The 23,424-nt window shown below is 31.2% G+C and overlaps 4 protein-coding genes across 11 annotated transcripts in view; 3 read left to right on the top strand and 1 right to left on the bottom strand.

The window, feature by feature from the left end:
- Positions 1-8,457, top strand: part of LOC127066778 (MORN repeat-containing protein 3-like) — an 85,887-nt gene extending 77,430 nt beyond the window's left edge. The window contains exon 4 of the mRNA XM_051000925.1: positions 5,419-8,457. The gene's annotated coding sequence lies outside the window, so the exon portion shown is untranslated. The remainder of the gene's footprint in view (positions 1-5,418) is intronic.
- Positions 8,458-11,305: 2,848 nt separating this feature from the next.
- On the bottom strand, positions 11,306-17,221 carry LOC127066773 (coiled-coil domain-containing protein 137). 2 transcript variants are annotated; one of them, XM_051000903.1, is made up of 4 exons: positions 16,474-17,221; positions 15,753-16,401; positions 15,451-15,661; positions 11,306-11,602 (listed from the first exon to the last, which is right to left on the bottom strand). In XM_051000903.1, the coding sequence occupies exons 1-3, from the start codon at positions 16,548-16,550 to the stop codon at positions 15,452-15,454; spliced, it is 936 nt and encodes a 311-aa protein (XP_050856860.1). In that variant the 5' UTR covers positions 16,551-17,221; the 3' UTR covers positions 11,306-11,602; position 15,451. The 2 variants fall into 2 exon arrangements, with proteins under 2 accessions (XP_050856860.1, XP_050856859.1); XM_051000902.1 differs by lacking the exon at positions 11,306-11,602 and adding an exon at positions 14,422-14,561.
- LOC127066776 (BLOC-1-related complex subunit 5) lies at positions 13,203-15,135 on the top strand. 2 transcript variants are annotated; one of them, XM_051000913.1, is made up of 2 exons: positions 13,203-14,175; positions 14,248-15,135. In XM_051000913.1, exons 1-2 carry the CDS (start codon positions 13,871-13,873, stop codon positions 14,741-14,743), a joined length of 801 nt encoding a protein of 266 aa, XP_050856870.1. In that variant the 5' UTR covers positions 13,203-13,870; the 3' UTR covers positions 14,744-15,135. The 2 variants fall into 2 exon arrangements, with proteins under 2 accessions (XP_050856870.1, XP_050856869.1); XM_051000912.1 differs by having other exon boundaries at positions 13,212-14,175; positions 14,242-15,135.
- Positions 17,222-18,378: 1,157 nt separating the features above from the next.
- LOC127066760 (inward rectifier potassium channel 2-like) overlaps positions 18,379-23,424 on the top strand; it is a 37,272-nt gene continuing 32,226 nt past the window's right edge. For 4 of the 6 annotated variants that reach the window (XM_051000869.1, XM_051000871.1, XM_051000870.1 and 1 more), the window contains exon 1: positions 18,379-20,991. In XM_051000869.1, coding sequence (XP_050856826.1) covers positions 20,714-20,991 — 278 coding nt within the window. In that variant the 5' untranslated portion in view covers positions 18,379-20,713. The remainder of the gene's footprint in view (positions 20,992-23,424) is intronic. The other 2 variants (XM_051000868.1, XM_051000873.1) reach the window with 2 other exon arrangements.

The raw sequence follows: 23,424 nt of genomic DNA, 5'->3' as shown, positions 1-23,424 counted from the left end.
CTTGAGATTACTTTTAGCGTGTCGACGTGTGCGTGCAATTTTCTTTGCGAGAAAACACCCAAGTTTATTGCCGAACGCTTCTTTTCCTTCTCTTTCTCAAGGGAAAAGAAGAAAAAAAAAGAAATAAGAACGAAGAATCGCAAAGGCGGGGATAATAACACGGTATACATACGGTGTGGCGTTGCGTGCCGTCTGCCATAGCGCTTTACGACGCACCCTTCTCTCTCTCTCTCTCTCTTCCTCACTTTTTTTTTCTTACCAATTTCCATCGACCGTAAGATTCGAATTTCCCGCCTTACTTCGCCTAGTCTTCGCCAGCCGGCGACAACACAATCTTGTCCCTTTCAAAATTGTCTTTTCCCAGACACGCTTCGCTTTATAAGAACGCGTATCTCCTTCTCAAATATTTCTACAAAAATATCATATTTATTTATTCTTTTACCATGTACCTGATGTACCCGGTGTACCCGGTGTACGATAGAACTTCAACGCAAACTAAAAAGGAGATAAAAGCGAATGAATTAATTTCATCGATGAATTTAATAATTAAACGTTTGAAGCGATAGAACGCGTTAACGTTTAATATCTTTCGTGACAAAGGAATAAATACATAGATCACTTTTCAATTCTTATCTCGTACGACACCTCAATTTGTTAAATACATATATATCCATATATTGAACGATCAGAAATCTATCTATCTCTGTGATTAACAGATTAATAACGTCGTTTTAAATAGGATGCTCTTGACCTCTTAAATTATCTCGATCCAACGTCGTTTCATCGATTATCGAAAGTCGTCTAATTACGCGCACGTCACCCGTTCCGCGGAAGAGCCATCATTTTATGACGACCAAGGTAACAGAGAACACGAGCAACGAAGCAAAAACGTAAAAGTAAGGAGAACCTTCGTCGTACGATTACCACTTCCGTTGAATAATTCTCCCTCCTGAAGCGTTTCGACTTCGAGATAACGAATAAGTTCGTATTTACAGTCGAAAAAAAATTATTCGGATATGCGTTTATTAAACTTGAACAACTATTTTTTTTCAGTGGCTCGGCCTCCCTCGCAAAAGAAAGAGAAAAAAAACAAATAATATTCCAATTGTATAGGAACGGTAAAAAATGTTTCATTGATTGCTTTTTTTTAAATGAAAAAACGAATAGAATATATGCGTATCGTAATAAATGTGCACTCGTCTTGGATGTATATTGAACATCGATTTTGCATCGTAAATTTGTTTGATAATGGCCGTTTTAAAATAACCGGTAATATTAAAAACAATAATAGTCGGTTAGTTATCTATTCGTTTCGATGACACAGCGAAATGGAAACAATTGGTAATAATGAATACGTAAAATACTAACGAATTACAGGGTGGAAAAAAACAAAGATTCGTATCTTCGAGTGGTTCGAAGAAACAATATGAAAATATGTATGTACATACAAATAAAAAAAAAAAAGAAAGTCAAAAGAAAAACTGATAGGTTTATCGAGTGATACTCACGGCAGACCAATGGCGGTGGAGTATATAGAAGAAGTGCAAATTGGTACTCGACCTTTGGTTAGCTTTACAAATGGGAATCTCCTTTAATTAATCGTAAACAAAAGCGTGTCATTTCAATTTACCTCGATAACTCCGACGAGGCAACCTTTGAATTTCTTTTTTCATCCTCTTCTCTTCTGTTACTTTATGTTTGTAACCAATTAAATTCGACGCGACGATCGCTTTCTGATTTTTCATCAATTCACTGTAACTGAGCGGTTAAATAAAAGAAACCTTTTTCTCTTTTGTTTCTCGTTCTTTTTTTTTCTTTTTTTTTTTATCCATTACAAACAACATGCTAAATAGAAAATCAGACGAGTACACATTTTTCTCTATTTTTTTTTTTTTTATTCATTACAAACAACATGCTAAATCAGAGACGAGTACACATACATATTAATCGATCTATTTTCGATCTCACGTTCGACGTCACGATCAATCCCAAACGATCAAGAAATTCTGTTCTATGTCGATGACGAGACGTCGAACGAATCCCGTATTCCCGAACTTTTCTATGGACCATCTAACGTAACGCGATTATAACTTTACTTGACAGTTTCGGAACGAACGATCGGAAAATTTCAGCGACTTTAACGGTTGTTTCAAGAGTACGCGATTGACAATTATTTTTTGTTCTTTTTTCTTTTTTAATTTACAATCAAAATTTTTTACTTAGAATATACTACGCTGACATTACTGGGTTGCGATAATCGTTCCCAAGGCAAACACGTACGTAATATAATGAATAGTTGTTTTTTTCCTTTTCTTTTTTCGTTTTTTGTAGATAAAAAAATTGCGAAACGATAAGAATAGATATGGGTACGGTAGAATCTAACGAATAACTTCGTTTAATCCTCTTTAAGTTTTTTTAAACAAAAAAAAATAATCATCGATTTCTACTAATTAAATCTTCTGAAAGAAACTCATCCTCCCTGGTTACAGACGGAAAGTTGAAGAAAGAAGAGTGAAAATGTACGGATAAAATTCTGTAAAGAGCACAATCAAATTCATTTAATCGCTGAGACAGAGAGACAGACAGGGCAGAGAGAGAGAGAGAGAGAGAGAGAGAGAGAGAGAGAGAGAGAGAAAGAGAGAAAAAGATAAAGAGAGATAACCTTTGACAAAGGCCAAGATAAAATTGCAACGATAAACCGCGAGGATTCTTTCAGAGTAAATTTAAACTTCTTTTGTTATGTCAGGCACGTATTTTCCGTCAAGCCTTCTCTTTCTCTCTTTCTTTTTTGCACCTCTCTCTCTCTCTTTCTTTCTCTCTTCTTTTCTGAACGAGTCGCAGTGTGTCTTCGTTTACCATGGATAAAACCGCATCTCCTTGATTAGGTCTTATCTCGTCCACCCACTGCTCGCCGATATTAGAATGAACAAATGCAATGCGTACAAGTTTGCTTGAAATATGAAAAGCTTATTTCCGATATCTATATCTTAGATCTATATTTAATATAAGCGGAGATCTTCCGTTATAAAGTTTTCCACGTTATATCCATATATGGATTCTTTCTGTGATATCGAAAATTTTTTCAGGAAAAGAAAAAGGAAAAAGAAAAGAAAGAAATTCCCTATCCAACGCGTTGTTATTTTTAACGCGTCCGAGCTACATTTTCTATAATTATACTTTTAATATATAATTTGTATTTTTATGTAATTTTATATCGTAATTTTTTTCCTCTCCGTCATTGTTTTTCTTCTTTTTAGGATTTAAACGATCAAGTAACATTTAAAATAATTATATAAGAAGATCGTAATATCTCGGCGTATTTGTATTTCTTTGATATGATATATTCTAAAAATGGAATATCATCTTTTACAGAGAAATATACGTTTCTATGTAAATTTTAGATTCTAATATTTTGATAATTTTGCTGTAAATCGTAATGTTTATTTTTTGATAAAGTCCCTCGGATCTTGATAGCGTGAATATTCATTGAGATACGAAACGTTAAACTCAACAAATTTCATCTTAAATCCTAAAATTTTGAAAAAATTTTGACAAGTTAACTTTAGTATCGAGGAATTGTCGAAAAATAAAAATATAAACTTAATTCGAACGTGCCCTATGGAACATCCTTCTCCTATCTCATTGTATTTCCCATGAAAGAACGAAGAGGAAAAAAAATAGTGCTCACCAATTTCGCGATATATTTATACAAAACGAGCATGCTCGCCTCTTCGGTGGAAAACAAGCACCGTAAATCGTTTTAATCGATTTTAATAATTAATCTAGTCAGCTCGTTCAAAAGTTTTCTCTTCATGCGAGTTGACAAATGGTAACAAAGTCGTCTAGTAGTTTTTCGTGGTAAAAAAAATAAATAAACAAATAAAAAATAAAACCAAAAAGAATAACATCCTCGATTAACTTTGTAAACTGATTGGACCATTTTCGTTAAAAAAGAAATATCTTTATTTATATATTCCACAACTTGAAAAATTTTTTGATTTATCGTAAATGTCAAAAAAAAAAGAAAGAAAGAAAGAAAGAAAGAAAATAAAAGAGAAATTAAAAAAAAAAATAAAAATAAAAATAAAAATAAAAGAAACAAGAAAAAGCGTTTTCATGTTGTAAATAAAAAGACAAAAGAGAAAGAGAAGTATTGCTGTTCGAGAACTTGGGCCAACTGGAACTATTTTTGATGTCGTATCTATTTTCAAAAGCGTTCACTGTGAATTTTCGTCCGTATGACTGTTATCGGCCCTGAAAATACCACCCACACTGTTTTCCTTCTCTCTCGCTCTCTCTCTCTTTCTCTTTCTTTAAAACTCTATACCACTCGCTTTATATTAAATCCTCAAATTATTTCTTATGTACTACAACAAATTTTCGAGAGAATATAAAGATTTACATTATACGACATGGTCGTATTATCGCGCGAGAGAAGTATCATAAATTAAATACGTAAAGGTCTTTCGTAACCCTTTTGTTATCTTGAATCGGTATCTCCATTTTTGTCAAAACAGTAATCTAACTGGAGAATACACGTAAAGAGAATAGCGGGGAAAAAGGAGGGGGTCGAACGATCTTCTCGCTCCATTTCCGTCAACGACTATTGTTTAATTAAACAAGCCGGAAGATGAAACGACGCGACAACCAAATAGTCTACTTCCAGCGCAACTATTTCCCAATTCCTCATTGCTTGACTTCACCAAAGAGTTCCCTATACAAACGCTTCGAAACAGTAATCAATAGAATATCATGCCATACAAATATTAGAAACTCGAATATAACGATATTAGAGACTATTGAATATTTACTTCATTTACAATTAATTATTCGGAGCTGTTATCAAAGTCTGCTTTGATCTTTGAAAGAACATTATATAAAATAAAAAAATATTACATAAAATTAATTGATCATGAATGAAACTTCATTTCAATATATATATATATTTGTTCTTTTTTAAAAAACAATAAGAAAAGCATGCACAATTCGAAGTTTTAATTATTATTTAATGTAAAGATTAATAAAACAATATTTCACATTGAAATGATAAATCAATATAATAAAATGGTGTTAATGAAACGAAAAAAAAAAGAAAACTATTTTCAAAAAAAAAGCAAAGTGAATTACTTATTATAGCGATAGAACTTTTGACTCTGTGTACACGCATTAACATTTTTTAATTACTTACTCATCTATATCTTATTTGACGATTAAATACGTATACAATGGATTGTTTATTTTTTCTAATTATCTAATAAATAGAGTAAACAATTTCAATGATAAAGAACACGTATAAATAATTTGATGACTTGAAATTTCGATTGCGAAAAGTATTTGAACGGTTTCGATTAAAATCTAAATTTTTCCGCGCGAACTTCTTTGAACAAAAAGCGTTAATCCTTTTAATTCTTTTTTCAGCTTTCAAAAAAAAAAAAGAAGAAATAATCCTTTCGACTAGAGACGAAAATTGACGTCGTTCCAGTGTGCGTTCAAATACGAGAAGAATAGAATAGACGGTTACCACGAGGAACACCACTTTCCTTCGCAAGACAGTGCGAGTATAGTAGAAACAATATTAACTGTTAAAAGCTCGACGTTTCTTTGCATCGGATTTCTTTGCCACAGCGTCTCGAGAGCAGCTAATGGAATAAACTTTCTTGCCGTTTCTCCCGAGTCAACGAACAAGAAAAAGCTGCTACGTACGTAGATACGTAGGTATGTACATACAATTCCAAACTTTCCTACATATATAAAATCTGATTTTTAATTTAAACAAAACCGACTTCAATTTCAATCGACCAAGGAAGCTGAGCACCGTCGCTATCCGATCATTCTCTTCTTCTTAAACACGGCTTGATCGATTTCGTAAATTTTTCAGTGACCCATTCGCCTTTCCTTGTGATTCCTGAATACCAATCTAAAATTTTCATCGAGTCCCTCCGAACGCTTCATACACACCCGATAGTTTTCAATATTCAAGAACTATATAACAGTGCAGAATATTCGCATGGAAAGGAGGAAAAGAGTAAAAAAAAAGAAAAAAGACATACACAAGAAAAAAGCGAAAAAAAATAAAGAAGAAAGATAAAGAAGATAAAAAAGAAACGGAAGGAAAAAATGTGATATACCTACCTCGATATATGATTTGATTCGATTTGAATCGTAATAAGTTTCGATCCGTTTTTCGGTCACGCGATCCTTTCTTCCGTAGTGACGGAGGAAAACCCGTTCGGTGACGAGGTATCAGAGTTTAAATAAAGGAAGAAATAATGAATTAATTTCGTAGGGAAGAATCAACATCAAAGTCGAAACGTTAACGCGTAGATATATATATATGTATTTCGATGTCGAGCAATAGCTGTTTAGAAAGAAAATCCGTGCACGTGGTCGAACGGTGTTAAAGAACAGTCGCGACACAACAACACGCACGCGACGAGAGCTCGTTGCTCACTGACTCGAGAGAGGCGCGCGCACGCGGCTTCCTAACTTCGCGCTATCCCTTCTACTACTCCCTCGCTTGACTTACCCCCACCTCGTCAACTACTACGACGGTATTTATCAATTATTCGTCGAAAAAAATGGAAATATATAAAATTGTTTGTTGGCCACGAAAAATTTTTACAACACAAACATTACTTTATTCGTCGTAAGAAACTTTAAAAAAAAAAGAAAGAAAAAAAAGCTGTATGAAATTATTATATTCTATATGATATAATGATAATGAATATTGCATTGCCACTTTCATTTCATTTTTTATCAAAAGTTCTTATAACTTTAGCATTATTAATTCTTTTCAGATTGATTCATATTTATTAATAGATAAGATAGATAATTTATTTTTATCGATAGATTATACTATTATCGTACTATAGGAAAATAATAATGTGTACGTTTAGGAGATAATGAAAGTGACTATTACTCATTTACTATCATCGCTTCGTTTAAAAGTATCGTGCACGTTCCTATCGATCCAACGACGATAACCGGCCAATCAATCGAACGTCTCAATTCATTATATTTATATAGTACTATGATTATAATTTACTGTTAAAGACGAGTTATAAATATAAACATTTGTGACGATAAACCATAATTAATGATTAATAAATAAACATTTGAAACATTACAACGAAATCGTCTTTCGATCGAATAATTATAAATCGAGTAAATCGAGGTAGGATCCTTTTTTTATGTTTTTTATGCGAAAACAAATTCGAAAATAAAAGATAAATGGATTCTCGGTAGAACGCGACGATTCGAGTAGAAAGACAATAGAGTTTGAACGATGTCGCGAGACTTACTTGCAATAAATGCAAAACGACTTGACCCGGTGCGAGGTCCGAAGAAGACAAGACACGTATTGAAACGTCCTCGTCCTTCGAGGAGGAACTTTCGGACGAGCGTGCACAAGTACGCGAATGCACTTTACAATGGAACGAGCGATCGTAAGCGCGCGCGCGCGTACAAAGCTGCACATGACAGCAAACTCGATTACAGCATTGCCATTAAGCAACATCAAACGCGTCTGAAACAGTCGTCAGAGAACGATCTAAAGGCTTTACTTACCTATCTAACGTGATATTCGAATGAGAACATTATATTTAGATTATGTACATAAGGAATAGCTTACGTAACTAAACATGTCCACGATTCATATCGTAAAATGTCGGGGAAATATATTATCATTAAAAATTTTTTTTAAATTAGCTACGTCATGTTGGGCTTTCTTTTTATAAATGTTTAATTAAAGAAATGGTAACGAAAAGTTGCAACGTATTAAATGTTAAATATTAAAGTATATGAATGTAGACACAGATGTTATAAACATAAAATAAAATCAATTTTATATAGTTCATTCGCGTGAAAATTGATCGATGAACTCCAATTCATATTTGTCGAAGGATCGACGAAACGAAGTGTATAAAAATAATAAGAATATTTTATTGACAAAAGAAGGAATTTCTATCTTTATATAAAGAAATGAATATTCGAATATATTTGTATCTTCATAATTGTTAAAATTAATAGAAACTAATAGATTAACATAAATAAGATTCGTATACGTATCATCTATGTAAATCTAGAAAGTGAAACTACGTATGTATTTCGATTAAATAATCTATGCGTATTTCTTTTATATTTTTCGTATTCTATTGTCTTATCGCTTAATGTAACGCTTTTAAAAATAAGTATGTCTCTTTATTTGTTGTTCCCGTAAAAATTTTGCTAATCATTGTTTTCATAATCGTGGCATTGGTTATATTTAGAAAATAGTAATTAATATATCCTAACATTTTCGGCGAATAATTACTGTGTTTACGTGTGTGCTCGCCTTAATTTTCAAAAACAATTCGTTAAAAGCAAATTCGTATATTTTTCATGCATATATATATATATGAAATATGTTTTTAGCATATGTTACATGGATAAATACACGCAGTGTATTCATGATTTATATTTTGTTATCTGCAGATAATACGATTTAAATATATTTTACAACTTATTTCGATGAAAAATTGAACTTATCTCGGAAAAATAATTTTTTCATCATAAAATAAGATTAATCAGCGTTAACAAAGAAATATCAAAGAAATTAATTCGTACGAGACATCTCTATCTATCTCACAAAATAATAATATTCCTATTAATAATCAATTTCATTTCGCGTTATGATTAATTTAAACCTATTAAATTTTTAAATAATTCCAGTAACTATAAAATCTAGGACAATTTATAATTCATATTTCTTGTGTTATCCAAAATAACTGACACAAAATTCTAATATAGCCGGTAGTATATCAAAAAAAAAAAGATGAAAGAAAAAAAAAGAAAATGAAAGGACATGAAAAAAATCATTTTCTAATTATCAATTTCGTTTCGTTTAAACGTAACTCTCATCTTTCTTTCATATTTCAAGATTATTTCTAGATGAGTGCTCATCGTCGAACAAGGAAAGAATAATTCGATGTATTATCCAATAAAATCCATCGAAAGTTTTATTTCAATCGTGTTTGATTAAAAAGTCAAGCTCGTTATCACGCACACTTGATACGCGTTTATCTCGCTTCATAAATAATACGATCGAACATAGATAAGGTTGTCGATCGTTCACCCAGTTATTACGATTTTTTTTTATTTTTCAATTCACGATAGCATCGAATAAAAATCTAAAAAACAAAAAAGCAATAAATACGTTGTTGACATCGATGGTGAAAAAATGAAATAATCTATCGTTCTCTCTTCACCTCTTCCCTTCACGCTATCCCTTCTCTTTTCCATTTCTCTCTCTCTCTCTCTCTCTCTCTCTCTTTATTGACCGAGAAAAAGTTATAGAGACGGACCATAAACGGTGGATTTTTATGCTGATCTGCCCAGCAAACAGCCTCGAACGAGCGAATTTTCGACTGGGTACGACGAAATTTTGATGTTTGTGCAAACTCCTCCGCATACCAAGCAGCGATCGGGATTCTCGCATCCGGAATTCCTTCCTCGATTTTTCTTTTCTTCGTGATCTCGTCCCGATTTCGACGATTTCCATCTTATTCTACCGATAAATATGACCGTCGGACATTTTTATTTGACGAGAAATATTTAACGAAACTGACAGAATAAACGAACGATTGAAGACCACACGGCGTAGAAATAAATCTAAAGTATTAATAAAAAGAGAAAAAGAAATTATCGAAAAATTTACGAAAGCTTTTTCGATATTCTCATGGGGCAAAAATTTCATCCCAAAATGATAAGAAACGTGGAAATAAATCTACTAAGAATAAATACAATATAATCGATTTCTCTTAATCAAATTTCTCCTAATCAATCTAAAAATTAATTTCCATGATTTCGATCGAATATTGAATAAGATATAAATAACGATCCAATCTAATTATTATTATCTAATATTAAATAATATTTCAAATAAAAACTCGATCTGCCCTTTTTTCTCTTTTATTAATTCCTAAAATAAAAAATAAGTTACTGATTAGAAATTTCATACAAAATTAATTAACGTGATTTTGTTTGTTTGTTCGTTCTTATTTTTTTTATTTTTTTCATTTTTTTTTTTTTTTTTATTTATTTTAATGAATAATGAAATAAATTTGAAGAATTAATAAAAGTATTTCACCGCATTCGTGTTTTTCGTGAATATGCAAGCTGGTAACGCATTCAAGGATTACTGAAACGTTCGCTTTGAAAGGACGCGTTTCATAATATGTCGGACAATAACTAGCTGTTAAAGGGAAATTAACTTTGCTTGTGATAATGTCAATACGATGTGTCATCGCATTTTCGATGACCTTTGCGTGTACGAAATTTTCGCATGCAAAAAGCTTTATCGAACTATTGATAAGTAAGAAATCGATCGAAAAACCTATTATCGTACCATTCGCATAAAATACGTGATAATAATACCTATATGATATTCCTAAAAAAAAAAAAAAAAGAAAAGAATTTATTTATCTAAACAAAAAGTTTCTACTGGAATCATCAATACTGAAATGAATCATTTTTAAATACGTTTGAATAATAAAAAAGTGACACAGATGTGTAAATGTAGATATAATAGAAAATATCTAAATATATAGATAGACAGGTGCTTGTGAAAATATTTTGCAAAATAAAATGACATATTTTGTATTTTATTGTATCTGTAATATACATAAAATAAATATAAAAATGTAATATAAAATATTTATACGTAATGTTAAACTGTACGTGTGTGTATGTGTATAAATACAATATAAAAAATAAATTTTACTTTACGTATCTTTTATAAATATTTATAGATATTAAAAAAATTAATATAATACATCAATAATCTCGAGATTCGTGGAAAAAGAAAACCTAATTCAAACCACGTTAATGATTAAATCGATTCTCGCGTATACACGATTAGATAGTCCAAGTCATTTCTAATCTATTTTCTTCCTCTTCTCTTTACTTGCTAGCTTAATTATCACCATTAATATTACTAAATAGCTACTACATATTTATAAATTATTCGTGATAGTTAACGAACTTCCATTCTTAATATCCGAGTTTCGTTTCATCGGAAATAATATTATCGGCACGAGGTCGTTTTCCCCTTAAAACTGTTTTAAGAGAAAGTGAAAGCATATGCGTGTTTATGTGTACGATTATAACGCTTATCCATACTTTTTTTTTTATACTTTTACTACATTTTTAATACATACTTATGATGTCTCGATTTTGTAGAATAAAATATCTTTTTTTTTTTTTGAACGTCTTCCTTCTCACTTTTCATTTTACGTTTTCACGAGGAAGAAATTCGTGTTTTTATTTCTTTTAAGTTTTTTTTTTAAGTCTATGTTTCTAAGTTGCGGTCAGTGACGCACTGCCGTACGAACAATTCAAATTTAATGTCTCTTTTATGCTTACCATCCTATCATCTCTATCTTTCTCTCCCTCTCTTTCTCGCACGCGCACGAGAGCTCGCTTACTCTTGCCAATGCATTCCGTGATGATTCTTATCCCGAGATTGCAACTTCCAAATGAGCAACAACGTGTTCCCTTTTGGCCCAGTTTGAAAAGAGGTGCCCTCCATCAGTCTCGATCCATCTCTAGATAACGCGTGTGTCAACTAGGAAAAGGGAAAAAAAAAAGGACCGTACCTTGACCTAAACTTGAAATTACTGCGTATACGAGTTCCTCTACGTAAATCCCTACGTTTAAAATGTTCATTTATTTCGTTTAATTTGTCAATAAAATAATGCATGTAATTACGATTAGGAAATATTTTTTATTTTTCTTAGGAACAATTTTTCATATCGAATAATAGAATTTATTTATAGTAGTGGATGTTTTATACTTTCGCGAATATATAATTTTTATTTTATAAGGTAATTATATCTGATATATAATTTCGAATAAATGTCGAAAGAATATTTCAATTTATAATTATAAAAAAAAAGGAAAAAGAAAAAAACAACAAGAAAAAATAAAAAAGAAATGATTTTTCGTTGTAGCAACGATAAATAATACGAAATGAACATTATTGAAATTTGATGTAAAGAAATTTCTTAAAAAAAAAAAAAAAAAAAAATATACACCTTTATAAATTCTGAAAGGAAAAGAAAAAGAAAAGAATCGAAACGTGTATTCTCAATTTGGTTCGCAACAAGGATTCGCCGTTTTTACTACGATAAGAAATCCTTTCTATTACGAAGACGAATGTACGGAATTACGAAGGAAAATTTAAACGCCTTGCCCATTTATACAAGAATTTTGAAATCATTTACAATTTTGCCTGCTTCTATTCGGTAGTACAATACGACTGGATGGAAATATTAGAACGTGGTGTGCCTACCTTTCCCAATCTTTCTCTCTTTCTCTCTTTTTTCTTTTTTTTTCTTTTTCTCGCTCTCTGCCTCTCTCTTTCCCTCTTGTATTCTCTGCTTTGTAATTTCAGGAAACATTTTCATTTATAACACCCAAGCAAAAATATTTCATCTCTCCGTTTATCCGAATTCCAATCGTGAGAGTAGCATGTAAAGCTGAATTAACGTTTCTTACAATTATATTGATGAATCTCGCGAGTTGGTAATAAAGATACCACGAGTAATAAATCCGCATTATGATTTCAAAGAACGAAAAAGAAACATTTTAACGCTTCAAGTTAAATGACACCCATTCTATATTTATGCAAATCCAAAGTCAATACGATCAAACGTATTCTGGAAAAAAACTTAGTAAAAATATTCCAATCGTGTAATTTACATTAGGATGTCATTCACACCAGATTGAACTTTCTTCTTTTGACGTTTCAACTTATGCAACTCATTTTTTCGATATCTATTTTTAAAATCTATTTTAGATAAGGCATCTCTAACTCGTATCTTTTTGAAAATTATTTGTTATCAAAAAAAATTGTTTTATAAAAAGCATGCTTCTCAATAATATTTCTTATGCCTCATTATAAAATCATTGATAATTTTCAATACTCGATATTTGATGCAACTGAATGAAGTAAATTCGTAAGAAACCAAAAAATTTAAGATTAAACAAAATTGAAACATCTTTATTAAAAATTTCATATTCTTTTTAATTTTGACATAAAGAAAATATACATTATTACATAAAAAAAAAAAAAAAACAATTCGATATATTTGTATGAAGTAAAATGATGGAAAAATTATTTTAAGGATTAATTACGCTTTATTCGATAATGACGAAATTTAATTAAAAAGATCACTGTGTAATTACCGATCAAAGATAACGAAGATGGTTTGATAGACTATATGTTTTTACGACAGATGTCACTACAATTCTAAAGATCATTGCAGCAACTGCTGCACGTCTTAAAAACGACAGTCGATGGTGAAAAGAGAGAGAAACTTTTGACAAAAGGGATACGAAGAAAACAGTAATTATTTGTTACTACCAATTAATTGTGTACATATATTGTCGTAAAGATAAAATACAAATAAAATGCGATAGTTTAATAACTTGACATTAATAACATTAATTGCGTTCGAATATGTGCCAAAACACTTACGTACTTTCTTATTATTGATTAAGTTTAATTTTCTAACCGATTTGTTTTTTTTTTCCGGTGCATCTGATGGTACTATGATCTTGGATCATAATGAACTATTTAAAAAGAGTTTATCTTAAACCATTGCACATAAAGAAAATCTATGATATGACTTCGTACTGGACGTGACAAAAATTTTGTACGTTCTCTAATCGTACGTCTCGTATAATGCTTTTAATTACGGTTTTCTTCGTGTCTATCTAAATATATTTGCTAACTGAATAAAAAAGCAAATTGTAAATCATTACTAGAAATTTTGACAAAAAAAATTGTGATTTCTATAACGATACAAAGAGAAAGCTACGTACTTGCAAAATGGGTTCTGAACAAAGCTCACAGAGTGGTACTCAAAGCACAAGTAATGGCAGAGCAAGGACTGGACAACTTCGTCGTGGTAAAAGCGTTCCAAGCAGTGAAAGAGTGCCAGAGGATACTCCACCAAGATGTACCAGTCCTGGTGCTAGCATTTGTTCAGATTCTGACCTACCATATATATCTTATACTGTAAACAGACCTATCGGAGACTCTCCAAAGATGAGCAACAAACAGTTACAATTGTACAGGGGAAAAAGTCTAGGAGCACAGGATATATCAAGGAGGAGAAACAGCTTCACTCATAGGTATGTAGTCATTGGAAGCTTATTAAAATTGTTTTTTCATTTATGAAATGCTTGTTTCATTATCAGTCATAGAAAACCATTATCTGACAAACTTCACAATATTGTGGTGGTAAAACCAGCTGCATCGGATCCTAGCACGGAAAAAGATCCAGATCTAGTCAAATTACAGAGTATTCCCATGTTTCTACCAATTATGCGTGGAACTTTGAATCTACCACCAGGAGTAAGAGATCCAGAAGTTCTTGAAAGATTGGATCCCATTGGATTATTTAACGTATGCGCCCGATATCAACATCATCTTAATACTAATGCACAAATGATAGCTGGAGAACAAGCAGCTCTATGTATCAATCTTGAAGCTGAAGTTAATAGAATTTTGGGTCTAGCTGTAGAAAGACAAAAAAAATTTGCAAAATTTACAGAACAACTAAACAAAGTACATGAACTTAGCAGACAACTGACCAAGTGTCATTCGCTTCTTAATCAGACTTTAGAGAGTCTTGAAACACTTAATAACTTCTTACCAATCGAAGACAGATTAGAACCATTTGTATGGACCACAGGATAAATACAAATATACCAATTACGAATCTAATAGCTCGAAAAATACTCTTTCAACTTGATGCATGACGTACAAAGATTTAAACTCTAGAAATGCCTACATAGTTCTATTCTCTGTCAACAAATCAACATCCTATTGTGAAACTAGATTCGAGTAGAATGAATATGGAAAACTTTATAACTATACTTATAAGTAATTCGGATTGTTACCACTTTGGATTACAAGGTCTACCTGCACACTATATTTAGTCACATAGATTTCTAATATTTACACCAATATTGTATATTATATACAAATATGCGCTTAATCTTGAAAAACAGGGATTTGTATGATACATCTATTTTCATGTGAATTCAACAATTGTATAATAAAAAAAAAAGTACAGAGATTTAAGAGAATGGAGCTAGATCTTTCTTTTTTCTAATGATATGAATATACATATATATTAAAAGCAATAGAATACAAGGGAATCTACTTTATTTAGAAAAAAGAAGTAAATCATTCTTTTTATGACTTCTTAAAAACTGTTAGAGATATTATAAAAATGTGTCTATGTATATGTATATGTATATATATATATGTATATATATGTATGTATATATATATATATATATATATATATATATATATATATATATATTGAGTGTTAAAAATAAAACAAAGTAAATAAATTTTGAATCACTTATATATATATTTTTTTTATAAATACATACCCTAAGTATGAACATCAGCAGACTGCCTGGCTTTCAACTGTCTGTACGCCGCAATAACACTGCTTTGTTCTTTTTCCAGTTGTCTCCTTTCGCTAGTTGGTAGATTTTTACGTTTACCAGTTCTATCAATGGTGACTGATTTTGTGGAATTGCTACTAGATGAACCATTCTTTGTGAATAAGGAATGTAAAAGTAAATTTTTCTTTCCTGGCTATTGGAGAAAAAAATTTTAATATGAAAAGTAGAGCGTAGATATATCATATATCTATAATATATATTTAAATTAAATCATTAAAAAATACCTTGATATTATCCGTAAGATTAGCTTTTTTAGGTCTGGTAACTAATTCAGGCGGTGCATGCACTGTTTCTCCAAATTTCACTTCATCTTGAAATGTTTTAAAATTGTCAATTAAATCTTCCTCCTTTTTTTTCTTTTTAATCAGCAACTTCTGCCTTCTTTTTTGAGATTTAGTAAGGTTCATATCACCTTCTCCTTCTTTATTCTTTTTCTTTTTTCTAATATTTTTATGTTTTGCTCTTAATCTCTCTAATTCATCCAACTCATTTTTAGGACGTTTAGATAGACCTTCGACCTCCCCGGTATCAGAATTTCTATTTACAATGACATTGTATTTCCTTTCAAAGGCAGTTTCATTAAGAAAAGCATGAGTTTCTTGACTGACACGATAAAAAAATCGATTATTACTTTCGTCGGGTTTTTGTTGAAATATAGGAACTGCTTTCTCTGGTTGTGATTTAGGATGTAACGACTTTGATTTTTCACCGCCTACGCATATTAATCCATTTTTCTTTCTTTTTTTGACTTTCTTCACTTTACTTATTCTACCTGACTTAACTGCTTCCTTAAGCTTAATAAGATTTTCTAAACTTTTTGGTATAGCTTGCTCTTGGACATCCTTCGGCGGAGCGTTTATTTTGGTTTCTAACCTACAAATGCGTAACAACGTTGCTAACCTCGAAAAACACTAACTTACAATGATTACTCGAAAGCAAACTCACTCAGCTAGTCGTTTAGCACGCTGTTTTTCAGGATCCTTGACGCCACGATGTTTCTTTCCCGGAATTTTACGACCCATTGTTACAAACAATATTTATTATTTTATAAAATGACATTGAACCGAAGCAAACCCACGTGGAAGATATTACAATTTATTTACACGCACATATAAAGTAAACTGAATGCTCAACAAATTATTAATTATCGATAAAAATTTTTGAATAGAATATAAACACAAAAAAATGTTAACAATAAGATCGAGATAACATTATTACGATTTATATTGTAAAATATTAGTTTTGAAAATGTATTTCAAGATACGTCCCGCTAGATGACTCTTCAAGATTACTTATTTTTCTTATATGAAAGATATCTATTGGTTATTTATCGTTTATGACGTTACAAAAAAAAAAGAAAGAGTTTTGTGAACTTACGAAAGAACTTTTCTTCCCAAAAACATTCGCTTCAGCTATTTTTCTAAGTATATCCTAAATACATAGTATTTGATTGTTAAGTATACGTTTAACAATCAGATAAATAAAATAACATCAATGCCATTCTAAATATATATTCGAATGACCATCTAACCTAAATGATAATGAATCTGGTTCGTTCGAAAGTTAACAATGTCAAAAGACAAACCCTTGATAATTGGAAAGGCATACTCGTGACCTTGAGATTATGTTCTAGCGATAATCAAAGTACAGGAATGTCTAATGAACGAATCGAAGATCAAAAAAAAGCTGATGATTCTTTTTCTATAGATGAAATCACAGAACCTACCAACTGCTGCATGTCTGGTTGTACTAATTGCGTTTGGATTCAATACGCAGAGAAGCTGACTAACTCTCTTAAAGTTAGTAATCTGGATGTACAAAAAGAAATTATGGATAAAATCCAAGATCCAAACATGAAAGCGTTCCTTTCGATGGAACTAAGATCTCGAAAATTGATAAAATAGTAGTAAATAATGATAATAATTATTATTAAAAAAATGTGTACATATATTGCTTCTTTTAGATATTGAATTAAATAGAAAAAAAAGAGCTTTTTCATACTTGGAATTAATACCATTCTTACTTTTTCTTTTTCTTTCTTTTTTTTTTTCTTCTCTATTAACAAACCTAATTATACATTAATTAACCTGTAAAACTTATTCATGAAGGGAAATGATGAAACAGTCATTAAACGATTGACAATGAAGTTAACGGCTTTGAAATAAATACCTTACGAAAACTTCGATTGAACATTAAATTCGAAATAATTGAAAAATAAATGTAAAAACGCGGCAAATTAATGTTCGGTAGATTACGTATGTCTACGTGTATTTACTACGATGTACGTCGCAAATTACAAAAAGCAAACGATATCGATTACTCGAATCTCACTAGACAAAGATTATACGCACGAATACCCAATATTATTGAGAAATATATTAAAAATATAAAAGATCAAAAGTATGAAGATGTATATGCGTGTAGGACATGTTATTTTTTACTTGCATTGAAAAGCAGATAACGTGCCATCTAGCGTTAAAATTACAGAAACTGAAAATGAACGTCGATAAAAAAGAATATCGAAATCGAACAATTGACAAATTTAAAATGAAATGACATTATAAATAAATTAGAGATAGATTCGTGTGAACAAAAAACTTGACATATGTAACGTGCAAAAAAAAAAGATTGAGTTATATTATCCCGTTCGAATTCTATTTTCGAATGATTGGAATAAAAAATTAATGAACTTCGAAATCAAATATTCCCACCTTCAACGTTCATTTTTTTTATCGGTGGCGTATCAAGAATCGTACGAACGTTAAACTAGTCATGCTTTTATTCGTGTTTGTATGCATGCGTATAAAACCACTTGTGTCGTTGCATCAGTAACGAGAACGTACCTTCTGTTTCGTATGCGCCGCTGATATAAAGGACGTACTTACTCGGTTTGTTTGCGTTTTTTGCTTTTATACTTATCAATCTAGCCATCAAAGAGTTGATTTTAAAGAGAGACAGATAGGCAGATAGTTAGATAGATAGGTAGATAGATAGATAGATAGATAAATAGAAAGAGCAAGATAAAGAAAACGACATATCGTAAAAAATCAGCGAGTGTATTTTACGTTAATTTAAATAAACGATGAAGATGATAAAAATAATAATTGAAATTAAAAATAAGCACAACACAGATTCAATCTATAAAAGCTATCTGTTTCAGCGCGTAAAAATAGAACAATTAGAAATAACCTATATAATAATCCTTGAAAAGATATCGGTAATTAGTAGTGGCGAGTATTTCGGTCGATTGGTTAAACATACGAAAAGTCAGTTGAGAATACCGTTAGAGGAATCCAGTGAAGGGTAATATCAAGACGGAAAGGAGAACCGGATTGTAAAAGTTAATTAGATTCGATTAAAGTGATGTTGGATGAAAATACATCTATGGTGATAGAACAGAACAGGTAGAAGGTGATCGAGTAAAAGGACAAGGTATTAGATAACTCGATACAAAAAAAGAAAAAACAAGAAAAAGAAAGACTCGACACACGTGGTATTCGTTGTCGTCGGCCGACTGACTTTTTCACGCGTGGGTGCACGCACGCGTACGAACGTGACCGAGTATGCACGAACACGCACGACCTTTTACGACTGCGTACGATAGCGACACGCGCGCGTAGAAAGGAGAAAAAGAAAGGTAGAGAGCGAGATAGAGAAAGAGAGAGAGAGAAAGAGAGAGAGGATTATTTTCGCTTTTGCCGGCACCGTATCTAAAGAGCCACGCACTTACGTATTCGCGTGTGTTACAAGCGAACAACTTTTCTTCGTCGCTGCGTTGGCTTTTCTTGGACGACATATGTAACTGTATAGATCGACGATAGTTGAGTGTATGCGGCCTGATGACGAATCTCGACGCGTGACACCGCGGAATCGTTGGAACGTGACTTTCGAAAAGGCGAAAGAGAGGAAAAAAGACAAAAAAATGGAATAAAATAGAGTGCAGAAGGAAAACAGAGACGAGACGCGGTATCATTGTGTAACGTTATCTACGAAATATTACGGTAGTCGTGGAAATGATAATGGCGCCATTTTTTCTCGCGAAAAGCTTTTGTACTTACGTACGTACGGACCGAAGTCAATAGTGCGTGGAGAATTTGCAAGAGGTGGAAACGGTGAAGAAGAGAGGAGAAAAGTGAGGAAAGAAAGACGAACGGAAGTAGCGGTTCCTTTCGCGGTTCTGACCGAGAGTGAGAGATACCTACATAAGAGTAGAACGCCGGCCGGTCTTATAGTTCGTTGCTTACTTCGTTACAGTGTTATCTATCGTTTTTTCTTCCTCTTTTTATATATATATTTTTTTTCTTTCTTTTTTTTCACTCCATTTTTAACTACGTTTAACAAGTTTGAAGCAGAAGACAAATTTTCGAAGATAACTTTTCTTTCCATGTTATTTGTTTTGATTAACCTATTCAAACCGAACCTTTCCAAATCGTCGTTTATTTTTTGAACTGTAACAATTACGATCGATATTCGAACGATTAAACGTCTCAAGTTAATTCGCGATTCGGTAAATCGAAATAATTTATTTAACATGATCGTATTGGATTGAACGATATTTATCCGATAAAATTTATACTTGAAAAAAATATCGTTTTAAAACGATCCGCATTTCGATTCAACTCGATCAGGAAGCAATAAAGGAAAATGTTAAATGAGAATAGAAAAATCGATAGAACGGTTTTAAACGATCGTTTTCGACGACAGATGCGATCACTGTTCCTATTAAAAATCTTGCAAGGTTGTTCGGTTAAATTTTTGATCGAATAAGGAAAAAAGAAAAACAAAGCAAAAGGAAGAGGAAAAAGGGGGAAAAAGAAGAAGAAGAAGAAAAGAAAAAAGAAGAAAAAAAATGAGGAACGAGGAGAGTGTTGAACGAGGTGAACGATGGACGTTTCATAGTTGGTTTAGTTGATTTTCAAGATATCCGTCGAAGAGGAGGAGATAAATAGATTTTATATAGATTAGGATAATAAGATATTTTCTTTCGATAATGTCCGTAAGAACGATAGACAAGGCAAGAAAAAATATATAAATAAAGAAATAATCTAATGGCACGTCTTGCGAGTGAATATAAATATATTCAAATAACAGTGTGAATAAATTTATCGAGTAACGTCGACCAAAAAAGAAAGAAAGAAAGAAAGAAAGGGAAAGAGAGAGGATGGAGGATTAAGAGGATCACGAAATGCCGACGATCGAGAGGCTCGTAACGAGAAGAAACGCCAATGAAGAACCGGAGGAACATTCGACGACTGATACGAACACGGGACAACCAAACGATTTGAATGTATCCGAATTGTTAAGACCCTGTGGTGATGGTCGTGAAAATGTTGGGGAACCTTGCCTCGAGGAAACTGGAAGAAATGATTCTTCGAGAGAAAAACGCAGTCTTCTTGGTAATTTTCAAAGAAGAGCCTTCAACAGGATCAGCTTCAGAGGAGAGTCCGGACCTCTTTTGACCAGGTTAGAACAAACTTTTAGCTTAGTTACCTATTTATAATTTTATCGTCTTACATACAGAGAAGGCTATCTATTTTGAGAATTTTTCGAAATAGTTCAGTTTTTTTTTCTAGTTTTTCATAATAATGACTTTTAATAAATCAAACTTTTTACAATATAGATTTTGTAATAGTAATAATAATGATAATAATATTTTGATAATAGAGTTATTCGCTTTGTAGTTATTATAATGAATTTTTTTTTCTTTTTTTCTTTTTCTTTTTTTTTTTTTGTAGTCCTACATAGAGAACAAGAATCGAAGGATTTTTTATACTTTGTGTTTGATGAATTTAGATATAATGAAAATAACGGAAACACAAAGTGGACAAGATTTTTGATAACAATTATTTCTAAAGGAAGTCGTTTTGATAGAATCGGGCTCGATTCTATCTAATTGTTATTAAAGTGTTAAAAGTTATGCAAAAAAAAAAGAAAAAAGAAAGTCCTCTAGTTTTTTTTTGAAAATGCCATAAAAATTATCTTTAAACTTGACATTGTACTCCAATTATCGTAAATGCTGTAAATATATGCTACGATGATGAGTATGAAAGAAAAAAAAAGATAAAAAATAAACAAAAATAAGGAAAAGAGAAATAAATGGAATATATTTTGAATTATTGCATCTTATCGCAAATTTTTTTGCAAGAACTTTTGTCCAATGAGTTAAATAATATAACCAATGAGTTAAATAAAATAGTACGTTGAACATTCTCATGCTGTTCGCATTCGTAGATCGTAGAGCTTTTTACGAGAAATGAAGATTTGTTACCTTCGAAACTGTTATTTTTGCGAAAAGTAAGTGCTAGCGAGAAAATACTGGCAATTGTAGCGATAACTATTTCATTCTTTTTTTTTTATATATATATACCCATAATATAACTTACAATTTGTTTTGAAAAGAAAAACATTCGATAAATACTTCTATCGAATTAGATGATAGAATTATCACGTGGAGTTATCATCAAACACATTCTATTTAGATCCTTTGCTAGCTTCAACTATAACTGTTGAATGATCAAATATACTAAATCTGTTTTACATAGTTTTCTTGGTACGGATAGTTTTCAACAAAACGTGGTATGTTCGAATGATTTTCTGGGTTGGCTTGTTAATTGCTTAAGTATCGTTTTATGTTTTTTTCGACTGATTTTATTTTCAAATCTCTATGTAGATCATCATGACGAATGTACCATCGTACATCGACGATGCTGAGTATTATCGATTGAATAGTTTATATTATTATTATTATTTTTAGTTGCTATAATTCATAACTCGATACCATAAGTTCAGATTGATTTTTTTCGAGTTTTACCAAGTTATTGTTAATTACCCCTGTTGCATTGTTCCATCATTGTATTAAGATTAGTTCATACTTTCTGCATAAGTTAAGTTATGGTTGATAATTTAAGGCCTATCAATAGCGCCTATAGCGTTGAAACAAAAAAAAATATATTTTTGTTGTTATCGTTTAGTACAAAATTAATATAGAATAATGGAAACAATTTTTTTTGTAGCTCTTACTATATTACATTATTTAATCATTACACTTTTTGACATAATTTACTAAATTCATGTACTATATCGTTCGTCTTAAAACATGTATATTACCTTATATTAGTAATTAATATTATTTTATAATTTTTATCTTTTTTAAACCGATAAATATGGTAAATTGTATTTTTTTCATTTAGATTTTTTAATGTCTCTTTCAAGAATGTTTATATTAATTCAGATTTAATTATGACGTTGCTGTTTAATCGTTTCCTCATGATTTCCTGTAACAATTGTTTCAGTGACACGATTACTTATAATGTTACGAACATTGTCGACAGTTTGTGGTGGTCGGCTTGACTTGGCGCTTTTTCTTCTATTAATACTTCATAAGTGTTAGTTGTTATCCATAGGCTATCTGCTAATACGACCTTGCTTATTTATCGTAATAATTGCTTACCCAAATCTATGTTTTTTAGCCTCATTAGATATTTCTGTCAGTTATTGTATCAAAAAGCTGTCTACTGAATTATGCAAAGCTTAGATTTTTAACAATATTCTTGGATTAAAACGGCATTGTATATTATTTGTTTAACTAAATTATATGTTAACGTTATTTACGTATATATACGTTACTTACGTTATTTATTTACTTTAACTCGTCATTATATGTCTTATCTGCACGACAGATATGATGTAACGTTTACACTAGTAACTTACTGTACGTCTTACTTCTACAACGTCTTCGTGAGCAACTCAACAATTATTTTTAGCTGAAGAAAAATTTTATTTTGATTAGGAGCTTTTTCTTCTATCTACCGTACTTACCTTCTGAATGATCCTTTCGTTATGATCATTTAATATAAATTGAAAAGCTATCATATATTGCAGATCGGATTGTTTATT

Source organism: Vespula vulgaris, chromosome 10, assembly GCF_905475345.1.
Source record: "Vespula vulgaris chromosome 10, iyVesVulg1.1, whole genome shotgun sequence".
In the NCBI taxonomy this organism is placed as follows: Eukaryota; Metazoa; Arthropoda; class Insecta; order Hymenoptera; family Vespidae; genus Vespula; species Vespula vulgaris.
This window is presented reverse-complemented; position numbering and strand designations above follow the sequence as displayed.